Source organism: Sander lucioperca, chromosome 12, assembly GCF_008315115.2.
Source record: "Sander lucioperca isolate FBNREF2018 chromosome 12, SLUC_FBN_1.2, whole genome shotgun sequence".
Lineage (NCBI taxonomy): Eukaryota > Metazoa > Chordata > Actinopteri > Perciformes > Percidae > Sander > Sander lucioperca.
In genome coordinates this window covers 21,713,896-21,727,006 of record NC_050184.1, presented here as the reverse complement: position 1 = coordinate 21,727,006, position 13,111 = coordinate 21,713,896, and the positions used below count along the sequence as shown (strand labels likewise).

At 44.4% G+C, this 13,111-nt stretch overlaps 1 protein-coding gene across 1 annotated transcript; it reads right to left on the bottom strand.

Annotated features, from left to right (window-relative positions):
* Window positions 1-6,530: 6,530 nt before the first annotated feature.
* On the bottom strand, window positions 6,531-10,983 carry LOC116059176 (L-selectin-like). The gene is made up of 5 exons (XM_031312128.2): window positions 10,908-10,983; window positions 10,286-10,371; window positions 8,519-8,774; window positions 6,746-6,837; window positions 6,531-6,675 (listed from the first exon to the last, which is right to left on the bottom strand). The coding sequence occupies exons 1-5, from the start codon at window positions 10,981-10,983 to the stop codon at window positions 6,541-6,543; spliced, it is 645 nt and encodes a 214-aa protein (XP_031167988.1). The 3' UTR covers window positions 6,531-6,540.
* Between the last annotated feature and the right edge of the window lie 2,128 nt (window positions 10,984-13,111).

Sequence of the window (13,111 nt, the reverse complement as noted above, 5' to 3'; positions counted from 1 at the left end):
TAAGGGCCCGGTGTTGGCTCGTTACACCACTGCAGCCTATTAATAAATACTGTTGACAATTACAACTGGCTCATTTCAGGCCATCGACTTTAGAGATTAGATGTCTATACCAGGAAATGGGGACAGTAGCTGAACTTTCTGGAGGGCTCCTAGGAAGCTTTGTGCTGGGGAGAGATGTGTATGATGAGCTTATGGTGTTGTCATTTATACATATGTTTATTTGGTTTATTTTGTTACTTTGTTGTGTTTGCTTGAATGTTGTAGTTACTTTGTCATCTGGTCTGTTTTTTTTGTCTGGGTACAGTGGTGGATCTAGAAACTTTTACATGGGGGGGCAAAGGGGAGGCAAAAGGTCTTGGCAGGGTGGCATGGTTAGATGGTACGAGGGAATCCCTATATGTGAATGGCTTTAACAAAATGAACACAAAACTACTTTTAAACTACGGTAGTTATTGTTTAAACATGCCCTTCTGTGCTAGTCATGGATTGTCTATAACGAACACCATGTTCGAACATAGGGATGCTCATAAGTGTACTTGGTACCAGAGCACCCTAGGCCAAAGGTCAATGATCGATTTTATAATCGTTTCATCTGATCTGAGGCCGTATGTTTTGGACACTCGGGTGAAGAGAGGGGCAGAGCTGTCAACTGATCACCATCTGGTGGTGAGTTGGGTCAGAGGGTGGGGGAAGACTCTGGACAGACCTGGTAAACCCAAACGGGTAGTGCGGGTGAACTGGGAACGTCTGGAGGAGGCCCCTGTCCGACAGACTTTCAACTCACACCTCCGGCGGAGCTTTTCGTGCATCCCTGTGGAGGCTGGGGGCATTGAACCCGAGTGGACAATGTTCAAAGTTTCCATTGCTGAAGCTGCGGCGGGGAGCTGTGGTCTTAGGGTCTTGGGTGCCTCAAGGGGCGGCAACCCACGAACACCGTGGTGGACACCGGTGGTCAGGGAAGCCGTCCGACTGAAGAAGGAGTCTTTCTGGGATATGTTATCCCAGGGGACTCCGGAGGCAGTTGCAAGGTACCGAAGGGCCCGAAGGGCTGCAGCCTCTGCCGTGAAAGAGGCAAAGCAGCGGGTGTGGGAGAAGTTCGGAGAAGACATGGAGAAGGACTTTCGGTCGGCACCAAGGTGCTTCTGGAAAACCGTTCGCCACCTCAGGAGGGGGAAGCGGGGAACCATCCAAGCTGTGTACAGTAAGGATGGGACGCTGTTGACCTCAACAGAGGAGGTAATAGGGCGGTGGAAGGAGCACTTTGAGGAACTCCTAAATCCGACTAATACGCCCTCTATGGTAGAGGCAGAGCTGGAAGATGATGGGGGGTTGTCGTCAATTTCCCTGGTGGAAGTTGCTGAGGTAGTTAAACAACTCCACAGTGGCAAAGCCCCAGGGATTGATGAGATCCGTCCAGAAATGCTTAAAGCTCTGGGTGTGGAGGGGTTGTCTTGGTTGACACGCCTCTTCAACATTGCGTGGAAGTCTGGGACGGTGCCTAAGGAGTGGCAGACCGGGGTGGTGGTTCCCCTTTTCAAAAAGGGGGACCAGAGGGTGTGTGCCAATTACAGGGGTATCACACTTCTCAGCCTCCCCGGTAAAGTCTACTCCAAGGTGCTGGAAAGGAGGGTTCGGTCGATAGTCGAACCTCAGGTTGAAGAGGAACAATGCGGATTCCGTCCTGGTCGTGGAACAACGGACCAGATCTTTACTCTCGCAAGGATTCTGGAGGGAGCCTGGGAGTATGCCCAACCGGTCTACATGTGCTTTGTGGATCTGGAGAAGGCGTATGACCGGTTCCCCCGGGAGATACTGTGGGAGGTGCTGCGGGAGTATGGGGTGAGGGGGTCCCTTCTCAGGGCCATCCAATCTCTGTACGACCAAAGCGAGAGCTGTGTCCGGGTTCTCGGCATTAAGTCAGACTCGTTTCAGGTGAGAGTTGGCCTCCGCCAGGGCTGCGCTTTGTCACCAATCCTGTTTGTAGTATTTATGGACAGGATATCGAGGCGTAGTCGGGGTGGAGAGGGGTTGCAGTTTGGTGAGCTGGGGATCTCATCGCTGCTTTTTGCGGATGATGTGGTCCTGATGGCATCATCGGCCTGTGACCTTCAGCACTCACTGGATCGGTTCGCAGCCGAGTGTGAAGCGGCTGGGATGAGGATCAGCACCTCTAAATCTGAGACCATGGTTCTCAGCAGGAAACCGATGGAGTGCCTTCTCCAGGTAGGGAATGAGTCTTTACCCCAAGTGAAGGAGTTCAAGTACCTTGGGGTATTGTTCGCGAGTGAGGGGACAATGGAGCGGGAGATTGGTCGGAGAATCGGCGCAGCGGGTGCGGTATTACACTCAATTTATCGCACCGTTGTGACGAAAAGAGAGCTGAGCCAGAAGGCAAAGCTCTCAATCTACCGGTCAGTTTTCGTTCCTACCCTCACCTATGGTCATGAAGGCTGGGTCATGACCGAAAGAACGAGATCCAGGGTACAAGCGGCCGAAATGGGTTTCCTCAGGAGGGTGGCTGGCGTCTCCCTTAGAGATAGGGTGAGAAGCTCAGTCATCCGTGAAGAGCTCGGAGTAGAGCCGCTGCTCCTTCGCGTCGAAAGGAGCCAGTTGAGGTGGTTCGGGCATCTGGTAAGGATGCCCCCTGGGCGCCTCCCTAGGGAGGTGTTCCAGGCACGTCCAGCTGGGAGGAGGCCTCGGGGAAGACACGACTAGGTGGAGGGATTATATCTCCAACCTGGCCTGGGAACGCCTCGGGATCCCCCAGTCGGAGCTGGTTAATGTGGCTCGGGAAAGGGAAGTTTGGGGTCCCCTGCTGGAGCTGCTACCCCCGCGACCCGTTACCGGATAAGCGGAAGAAGATGGATGGATTTTCTGTTAGAATATCTTTCAGCTCAGCAGATGTGATGATTACATTTACACTTTCATCTTATTAGTTTGCTTCAGCTTTTATTTTTACAGCTTAAACTGATCTTGAAGTTAGCATGCTGACATTCAGAGTTTGATCTGAATTTCATTCTTTTAATAAACTGATAAGATTCCCATCAGCCTCAGCTGTTCTGTGTGTTCAGGTTTCTCTTTCTCAGGCCAACTCTTTCCTTCTTGAGCTGCGTCTCTCATCAGTAACCTGTTTACATCCTGTCACTGCAGCGCTGCTCACCTCCATGTCTCTACTTCACAGTTTTAAAATTCACTGAAACAAAACAAAAAAAACATTGAAGCTCTTCTGAAATATGTAAAGTGATCTATGCATTCATTTTCACTATAAAATGACAGCCTATTTTGGTATAAATATCAGCCTATTAATAAATACTGTTAAGGTGTCTCACACTGGCCCAGTTGCCTTAAACTGTGCCCAAGCACGATTCTCCTTTGTCCTAAGTGGAATAAAAGCGCTTAATTTGCAAAGTCAAGGGATTTTGAACTGGAATACATGATAACTTATGTCTACACATGTCTAGACACATGTCTAAGCACATTAGAAGCTGGGTCCAGACTGGTTAAATGATAGCCAGACAGATTATTTTAAGAGGATGGAAGAATGAAGGGGTGCCACCTTCAATCCAGGAGTGTGTTTGTGAGTTTGCCAGATAGGATGTCTATACTAGAAATCAAGGAAAGTAGCTGAACTTTGTGGAGGCTCCTAAGAAGCTTTGTGTTGGGATGAGACGAGTATGGTGGGCTTATGGTGTCATGTTTATTTTATGTTATGTTATGTTTATAATTATATATGTTTATTTGGTTTATGGGTTATTGTCTATTTTGTCTTCACTTGAAGGTTATAATTACTTTGTCATCTGATCTTGATTATTGTGTGTGGTGATGACGAGTGTGTGTGTGTATGGGGGGAATACCACCATCACACATCCTAGAGACACACCTGATAACAGAATACAGGTAAGAGACAGGAATACCACCATCACACATCCTAGAGACACACCTGATAACAGAATACAGGTAAGAGACTAAGTCATCATGTGTTTGACACTTTATGTTTCTCTGAATTAAAGGATGTTTCTGTTTCTTCTTGTTTAAAGGTGCTCTAAGCGATGTGGCGCGTTTTTTAAACTACAATTTTTTTGTCTCATACAGCAAACATCTCCTCACTATCTGCTAGCTGCCTGTCCCCTGAACACACTGTAAAAAAAAATGCAGTCTCTGTAGACAGCCCAGGCTCCACAAACGGCAACAAAAACAAACTGGTCCACCTGCACCACCAAACATAACAAACAGTGTTCCAGCCAATAACCGACAAGAAGTATTTGGGGGTGGAGGTTGGGGGGATAGTGTGCGGAAGGGATGGGGAGGGGACGGGATGAGGAGGAGGGAGGGGTGAGCTTGTTTGACAATACTTACAAGAAGGAACGTCGCCTAACATCGCTAAGAGCACCTTTAATGCACACAACTAATAGAAACAGAAAATGCTGAGTCATGCTGCTAACCACCAACTCATGTTTTAAATAGTTAAAGAAAAGATTCAAAGTCTTTTTGTAAGTTCATAATTTTCACAACTTCATTAACTTTATTGTTACGGGATGCCTGGAACGCAGCACTAGTCTGATGAAAACAGATTTTAAATATTCAACACTAAAGATAATTTATATTTTAAACAAATTAAATACTGTTGTGTAATGTGCAACCTGAAAAACATAAACATAAAATATCAGAAATCAGTAAAACATGTCGGTTATATTTCCCCACAGACGATAAATCAGATAAATACTAAAGTCTTGTTTTATTCTAACAGTCTAAAGCCCAAATATATTAAGTTTATGATCAAATATGACAAAGAAAAGCATAAAATCTTCATGTTTGAGAAGCTGTGAATATATTTAGTGTTTCTGTCTGGAAGATGTTACAGTCACATCAAGTTTTAAGTTAATGTTATAAGTTTACATCTCTAATAACCAGGGCCACACAGAATCTGCAGACAGAATATTACCCAGATTTTAAACAAATTAAAATAAAACTCAGAATGTTAAAACATCTCCATCTCCAACCTGATGAACAATCGGTTCAATTCTGCAGATTTTCATTCTGGATCACGGCTGAAAACTGTAAAAACATCTTCAGATTGTGTTTGTTTATAAGGTGACAGCACAACACTAATATATTCACATGATTATCTTCTATATCACTCATTTAAAGATATTATGACTCATCACAGCCAGACGCCTTGTTAAGGCCTTTCCACACAGGGAGGGATTGTCTCGCCTTGTAATTCATTTTCAATGAGAGGCGAGCGGACAGGTGGGGGGGGGCAGTTTGACAGGCGACGCGACAAGCGGGTGAATCTGTCGCGTTCGTGCGTGTCACATGCACACGCTAAAAGGAATTTGTCCAAATGAGGCCCTAAGGCCTGTCAAATCTGACTCCAATTTATTAATTCCTGCGCCTTCTTTCATTGGACTTAAGTTTACCAGAACAAAAGGATCAATCTGAGATGAAGAGTTCAGTTAAGCAAAGTTTACTGAGTCCAGCATAAGAGTTTCAAAACAGCTGTGGGTTCACAACAACAGAGTCTAAGTTTCCCTAGCAACAGACATGAAGTCAGAGCCCGGTCCACCAAGATGTCCTCCGAATTATGAGCTCCGATCTGTTCTCTCCCTTAAGCTTTTATTCTACCGTCACAGGGGGAGTGTCTTCTTGTTTCTTAGGCAGAAATTGTTATCTTACACACACACACACCAAGGTCGGGGCCTCCGTGTGGTGCAACTACCTCTTCCGTTCTCGCAACCTTCAAACAATGCCAATCTATGCCATAAAAGCCTAAACTATTTTTATGACTTAATCTACGCACGCACGCTGCAAGAGTTGAACTGTGTTGAACTTTTCTCTATGCGAGCGATGCACAAATCAATGAACAAGAGATTGTTGTGTTTGTGAGTTTACTAAAATATAAAAGTGATTTCTAAACAGTTATCAGAACAGAGACAGCGGAGCTTCTTCTTGTCAGAGCATCGGCACAAGACGTCCCTAATCAAGACTATGCTAATGTAGCTAACTTTAGCTATCAACAATAACTGTCTGTGGTTAGGAAAGACTAGGATTACCACTATGTGTTATAAATCCACCTGTGATTAGGGAGATATGAAACCACAGTCAGCTGATCTCATCCAGTTGTACGGCAGGGATACAGTATCTCCATGGTTACCACACATTGATCGCCTGGTGTTTCCTCGCAGTGCGTTGTCCTTCACATGACGTGACTACTCAGGCCAACGGTCGCTCCCCGTGTGGAAAACCCTTTACTCTCAAACAAAGAAAGACATTTTATCATTAAAATAGATATTAAAGAAGAAACAGTAAATCAGTAAAACATGTCGGTTATATTTCCCCAAAGCTGATAAATCAGATAAATAATAAAGTCTTGTTTTATTCTAACAAAAGTCTGAAGCTCAAAGATATTAAGTTTATCACCAAATATAACAAAAAAAGCATCAAATCTTCATATTTGAGAAGCTGAAAGCTGTGAATATATTTAGTATTTCTGCATGCAAAGAAACAGACGTTCCTCTGATCAGATGCAGCAACTCAACATTACAGCTCATCCCTCTTCCTCCTCCTCTTGTTTGTCTTCTTGTCTTCCTTGTGGAAGACTTTTCCATCGGCCTGCTTCCTCCAGCTCAGTTTGATGTTGTCGTCCAGCCCCTGGTCCCTCAGCTTCTGTTTCAGCTGAGAAACAAAACTTATCTTATCTCATTTGTTTTTTCATAAAGGTAAAACAGTATAAAACATGATTTACCTGCTTCAACATGGCCTCCATCACAGCAGGGTCATTCAGATCCAGATTCTTCTTGTTCTCAAACTTCACTTTCATCACTTTCTTTGACACCACTTTGTAAAAATCAAACAAACTTTATGAGTTCAAACATTTCTGTCTGGATAATAATCAGCATCCTGTTCATTCCTCATAATCAGTTTAAACAATAGATTCAACACTAACTTATCATCTGCAGCTGATCACCACTGCATGCTAACTTTACTAACTATTCCATGGAAATGATCCACATCATCATGTTCACATTTACTCTCCACAACTGAATCTAAATGTAAAAGCTGGTTGAAGGGACTTCAACCAGCCAGTGGCGACATGATTGAGTGAGTCGCATTTCTCCCTCGCTCCCACTCTCATCATCTTTAACCTTCTTTACAGTCCAGCCAAAGGGCTGCAACTGCCCACTTATATTTAACTATATTCGACAACACCTCGCAATGACGAAAGGATGGCTAGCAAGTTAAAGAAAGAAGACCAGAAGAGTCTTTTGACTGAGCTCAAGTCTTTCCAAGCCAAATTCAACACAGCGTTCTCCAAACTCGAGGCGAGGCTAGATCATTTCCAGACTACTTTATTGGATCACCAACTGCGTCTCTTGTCGTTGGAGACATTTGCATCCGGCCTGCTAATGCAGGTTAACCCCCGCCTCGCTGTGTGCTGATCTGGGTCTAGGATCCGCAAGGCGAAATTACAGTCCCCTAAGATTGATGGGGTCTGGCACTCCCAAACTTCAGACGATATTACTGGGCAGCTAACCTGCAAAAACTCTTATAATGGATGAGCGGCAACTGTGAACCTTCGTACTTTGACAAAAGCCGCGGGGGAGGGCAGTCTGAACTTGACTATAATGGACCAACAATGGGACCTTAATCTGGCTGTGGTTCACTCATCCTCCATATGTGCTCGTCATGGCCTAATCCAATGCAAGTTCCTTCATAAAGTCCACTATACAAATGCAAAATTGTCTAAAATATACTCCGCTGTCCAAGATGCCTGTAACAGGTATAACCAGTGTCCTGCCAACCATACTCATATGTTCTGGTCTTGCCCTAAATTAACTATTGTTTGGATGAATATTTTTGACAACATGAGTAGAGCCTACTGGCACATTATCACCCCTAACCCTTTATCAGCCATTTTTGGCATTTCCCCTGACACTGACCTCCCGGTTGCACTAAGGCGGGCCCTTGCTTTTACAGCTCTGCTAGCTCGGAGACTGATCCTGCTCAGCTGGAAGCTTTCCCGCCCCCTTACACACGACCATTGGTTTAAAGAGGTGCTCGACAATTTGAAGCTGGAGAAGCTTAGATCTTCTTTGAAAGGCTCTATCTCGACATTCCTAGAGACGTGGAGCCCTTTCCTAAAACTCGTTGATTCCCTCAGCTTATCCCCTGATTTGGAGGACTGAGCTCCTGAATTCCCACCCCCCCCCCTCTTTTTATGTTTTGCTTTCTCTCCTCTCTATCTCTTTTATTTTTCTATTTGTTTTTTTTACTTTTGTCTTTTGTGTCCCCTTATTGGTGTGTTCTGTCAGTGTGCATGGATGCGTGTTGTTTGTTCTCTTGTTGGACCTGTGCTGGGTTGGATTGCGGGTGGGTAGGGATATGAAGAGAAGTGACATAGCGGTTCCTCCATGCTGTGTCTAACTTGTTCATTATGTTGTGTCACTGTATATTGTTAAAATCTTATAAAAAAAGTTGAAAAAAAACAAAACTCATTGAATCCCGGGTTAGCACTCACCTGGACCGTAGCAAATGAACGCTCTCTCCATGTCACAGGGCCAGTCCTCCCAGGTTCCTGATTGGCTGAAGTCTGCAGCCACACAAGCCTCGTTCCCGTTCTTGTTATCAGGTTGCCCGTTCTTCCAGAAGCTGAATGAGGAGGTACTTCCATCTGACCACTTCCAGGTGTCTCTGAAAAGGCCAATCCATGGATATTCTCCTCCAGGTATCACCTCCTGTACCTTCTGGTTCTCTGCCATGTTTCTCACACTGGCCTGCAGAGTCGGATTAACCATTAGGGCAACTGGTCACTTGCCCCGGGGCACAGGACATCAAGGGGCCCTGGGCTCCGTCAAATATTATGTTAGATCACATTATAAACACAGTCCTCACTTTCCTAATTATATGCAGATTTTTGCAAACAGTTCAATCAAAATTTTATGTTGAATCACGTCAAAAACTACGGTGGCCCTGAAGTGCAAATCACAACAGCAAAAAGAAAAACACAACTGCAAATAGGAAAACATGACAGCAAATAGGAAAACACTTGAACAAATCATAAAACACAACGGCACCGGAAAAGGTAGGGCCTATGTAGCAGAGGACAGACCCTCCTGATTGGACAGACGGACTGTCTGTTAAAAGTAGGCACTTTTCCGTGTTTTTCACCTCTCCTTACTGTTAAAAGACAGTCCGTCTGTCCAATCAGGAGGGTCTGTCCTCTGCTACATAGGCCCTACCTTTTCCGGTGCCGTTGTGTTTTATGATTTGTTCAAGTGTTTTCATATTTGATGTCGTGTTTTCCTATTTTCCGTTTTGTTTTCCCATTATTCCGTTGTGTTTTATGATTTGCTGTTGCGATTTGCACTTCAGGGCCACCGTAAAAAATAGTGTCTGTAGCTTCCTGCGCAGTGAGCAAGGAGAGGACGAGCTGTCACAGACCGTGGTAAAGTTGGTTTTATATTGGAAGGTAAAGCCGCATAATAGATTTTTCGAATGTGTCGAATATCCAACGTCCAATATAAGACCAACTTTACCACAGTCTGTCACAGCGAGTCTGCTGCAGTGTGGTGGCCCTGCATCCCAGCAAAGACTGGAGCAATAAGAGAAATAAGTAAAAGAGAAGAGGGAAAGGAAGACTGTGAGAGATGAAGAGAGAGGGAGAGGCAGAGAGTGATCAGGAGGAGACAGATGAAGATGACAGGGAGGAAGAGGCCAGTTGTAAGGCCCATTTGTTACACTAAAATAAGAATATATAGTAGTACATCAACAAAAAATGTTGATATAGTTGATTGTGAAACAATAAGCATGATCTTGACTTTGAACTACATGCAACAGTGTAGCCAATGGTTGACTTTTACTCCATACACACTAATTACCTGCTTCATGATGATGATGTGATCATTTGACATTTTAGCATTTTAGAAATAATCTCTGGTTTTAAGTTAAAGCTTCCCTAGCTTTATTTCACTGTTGCAGTCAAAAGATAATTGATTGGCTACACACTGAAACATTTAATAATCACTCTGTAGCCAACAAGTTCTGTGATAGATTCATTGTAAAAAGTTAGGTTAAACATTTATGCATCTGTTCCGTCTTTTGAATGCACTTTATGTTTAGGCTATTGTACATAGATACATCTCCACTAAGCCACGCAGAAGCCTGACTTGTTAGTATAGAAGTATAGGCTATATGCTCATGATGATAGATTGTTGCTTTGGGGCAGGGGGGGCCCTTGAGTCTTGTTGCCCAGGGCACATAAAATTGTTAATCCTGCCCTGCTGACCAGGTCTGTGTAGTGATCTCTGCAGTAGCTCCGGGCTTTAGTCCATGTCATACGGGTGTTGATGAAGACAAAAGTCACATTTGACCCTGAAAATGAAGTACAGAGAAGTGTAGAGGCAGCATAACATACAACCTCCATCCATCCACATCTGTGATTCATGTCTTTATAATATCTACAATAAATCCACTGAGATATAAAGAACCACATCAATAAACTAATGAATAACTTTATGTCTTAACAGTCTCTCCACATTAATAAGAAATGTCCTAAATCTACCAAACAATCTAAAAAAACAAGATTATATTGTTGTTTTTCTGCATATGAATATTTTCTCAGGTTCATTAAACACACATGTTATGTTTAAATTGTAAGATGTGTGCACGTGAACATGCACGAGTCCAATCTCTATAATATAATATGATATGTCTTCCTCTGGTGGTGATGCTGATGAACCACTGAGCTGTTGTACTGCTCTTATTCCTGCCGTCTTATTATCTGCACTAACCTGTGTGAAAGCTGCTTTTTGTCGGAGTGACTGACTGATACTACAGAGGCCTGAATAATGAAAACAAAGAGGCAAAGAGAAGCAGAGAAGGGAAACTTCACTAGTTAATATTCTCACCTCTGACATCTACGCAGACTGGATAACGGCCGATGTCACAATCGTCGTCGTACCAGAGTCCTTCATCATAACCCATCGATGTGCAACCTTTGACACTGTATCTAGCGTCTGGTTGTCCAGTCTTCCATCGTCTGAACTGCGTCTCCCCGGGTTTGTAGAAACTTGTGTCTGACAGTGACCACCTCCAGCTGTCAGCGTGCAGTCCTATCCAGGCTCTCTGATTGTGATATAAAGAATTAGACTCTGCTCTAGCTTTTTGTTGAAGACCAGATGTTTACCTAATCTTTCCATCTCCAGTCTTGATACTATCAGTCTGATCCTCTAGGACTCCTTCATTCTGTTACCCTCCTTTAATAACTCATTACCAGAGATAGTTTCTGATCACTCAAACTGATTTTCAATTAGCTTCTCCAGAACATAGATCTCTGTTTTTGTAAATACTGTTTTGTGATGTTTTAGTTTTGTTTTACTGCATTAGTTGATTCGATGTTTTAATAATGTCAGGGTTTTGGTATTTTGTTCTGTCTTATTGTGGTAGTCTTGTTTTTCTGTTATGTTCTGTTTCCTGTTTAATTTTGTAGTCTGTCTTGTCTCCCTTGTCTTGTCTAGTTTACTTCCTGTCTTTGTTTGTTTCCCGCCTTTTTTGATTGTTCTGCCCCACCCTGATTTGTTCCACCTGTTGTGTCACCTGTCCCTCATTAGTCCTCGTTACCTGGTGTATTTGGTCCCTGTTCTGTCTTTGTCTCTTGTCGGATGTGTCCGGGCTGACCAGTGTTACTGTACCTTTGATTCGCCTTTGCCACCGGTCTTCAGGGGGGATTCGCTTTCGCCGCCGGTCTTCAGAGGGGATTCGCCTTCGCCGCCGGTCTTCAGAGGGGATTCGCCTTCACCGCCGGCCACCAGAAGGATTCTGCCTTCGCCGCCGGCTGCCTGAAGGGTTCTGCCTTTGCCACCGGTCGCCTGAAGGGTTCTGCCTTCGCCGCCGGTTGTCAGGGGGTCCCATCTGCGCTGCGGCTCTCTGTTCCCTGTCCCTAGTGGCCTCTCTCTTCCCTGTCCCCAGTGGCCTCTCTGTTCCCTGTTTCGAGTGGCCCCTCTGCTTCCCCAAGTGCCCTCTGTTTCCCCCAGGCCTCTCCGGCCCTCTGTTTTCCCTCAGGCCTTTTTGCTACTAGTCCACCGTGCCCTAGTGCCCATGGTCTCCAGTTCCCACTATCCTCTGTTCCCTAGCCCCGTTTGACTTTTTTGGTTCCTCCGTTCGTCCCTCCTCCGGTCCCCCTCTGCACTCCGTGGGTTGACCTTTTTTTCTGTTAGTTTTTGGGACATCTGGTATCTGTCCCTTGGGGGGACAGGGACAGGGGTACTGTCAGGGTTTTGGTATTTTGGTTCGTCTTATTGTGGTAGTCTTGTTTTTGTGTTATGTTCTGTTTCCTGTTTTATTTTGTAGTCTGTCTTGTCTCCCTTGTCTTGTCTAGTTTACTTCCTGTCTTTGTTTGTTTCCCGCCTTTTTTGATTGTTCTGCCCCACCCTGATTTGTTCCACCTGTTGTGTCACCTGTCCCTCATTAGTCCTCGTTACCTGGTGTATTTGGTCCCTGTTCTGTCTTTGTCTCTTGTCGGATCATTTCATTCTGTTTGCTGTGTATTCTGTTGCCGTGTTTCCTGTTGGATGTTTCTCTGTGCTGTTGTGGATTCTGTTTTTCGATTGTTCCAGCCTGGCTACCTTCCTGAGGACACTTTGTGTAAGACTCTTTTTGTTTAAATAAATCACCTCTAACTGCATTTGGGTCCAAGCCTAGTCTTTCCTGACTAACCGTGACAAATATCTTATATTGGCTTGTTTCTATCGCGGCCTCTTGGCCAGGTCGTCATGTAACTTAGAATTGATTATCGATTGACTCATCTGATTAAATAAGGTACAATAATAAATAAAAAGAAAAATTAAAAAAAATGACTTCAAGATATCTGTTATGTTCAAGTGATGGTGACCAACATCCACAGCCTTCGTTCTGAGTACAAATATATTCAAATGTTTATGTGAAGTTAATTTGAGGCTGGCCATCAATCGTACTACAGACTGTAGTAGACCGTCGTTGCATGATAAGGAACATTTGGGTCGGTAACGTTACTCCCGGTAGTGCCCATTGGGCGCGCGGTCTTCACCACTTCTGACCTGTACAGGTGCGTCTGTTTAACTATAAAATTGCTTTA

Excerpts from the sequence above, each read along its gene's own strand:
- LOC116059176 (XM_031312128.2), bottom strand. The coding sequence starts at position 10,983 with ATGGGTTATGATGAAGGACTCTGGTACGACGACGATTGTGACATCGGC. Across the intron at positions 6,838-8,518 it reads GTTCATTTGCTACGGTCCAG|TGGTGTCAAAGAAAGTGATG; the intron begins GTGAGTGCTAAC and ends ATTTTTACAAAG. Across the intron at positions 6,676-6,745 it reads TGGAGGCCATGTTGAAGCAG|CTGAAACAGAAGCTGAGGGA; the intron begins GTAAATCATGTT and ends TTTGTTTCTCAG.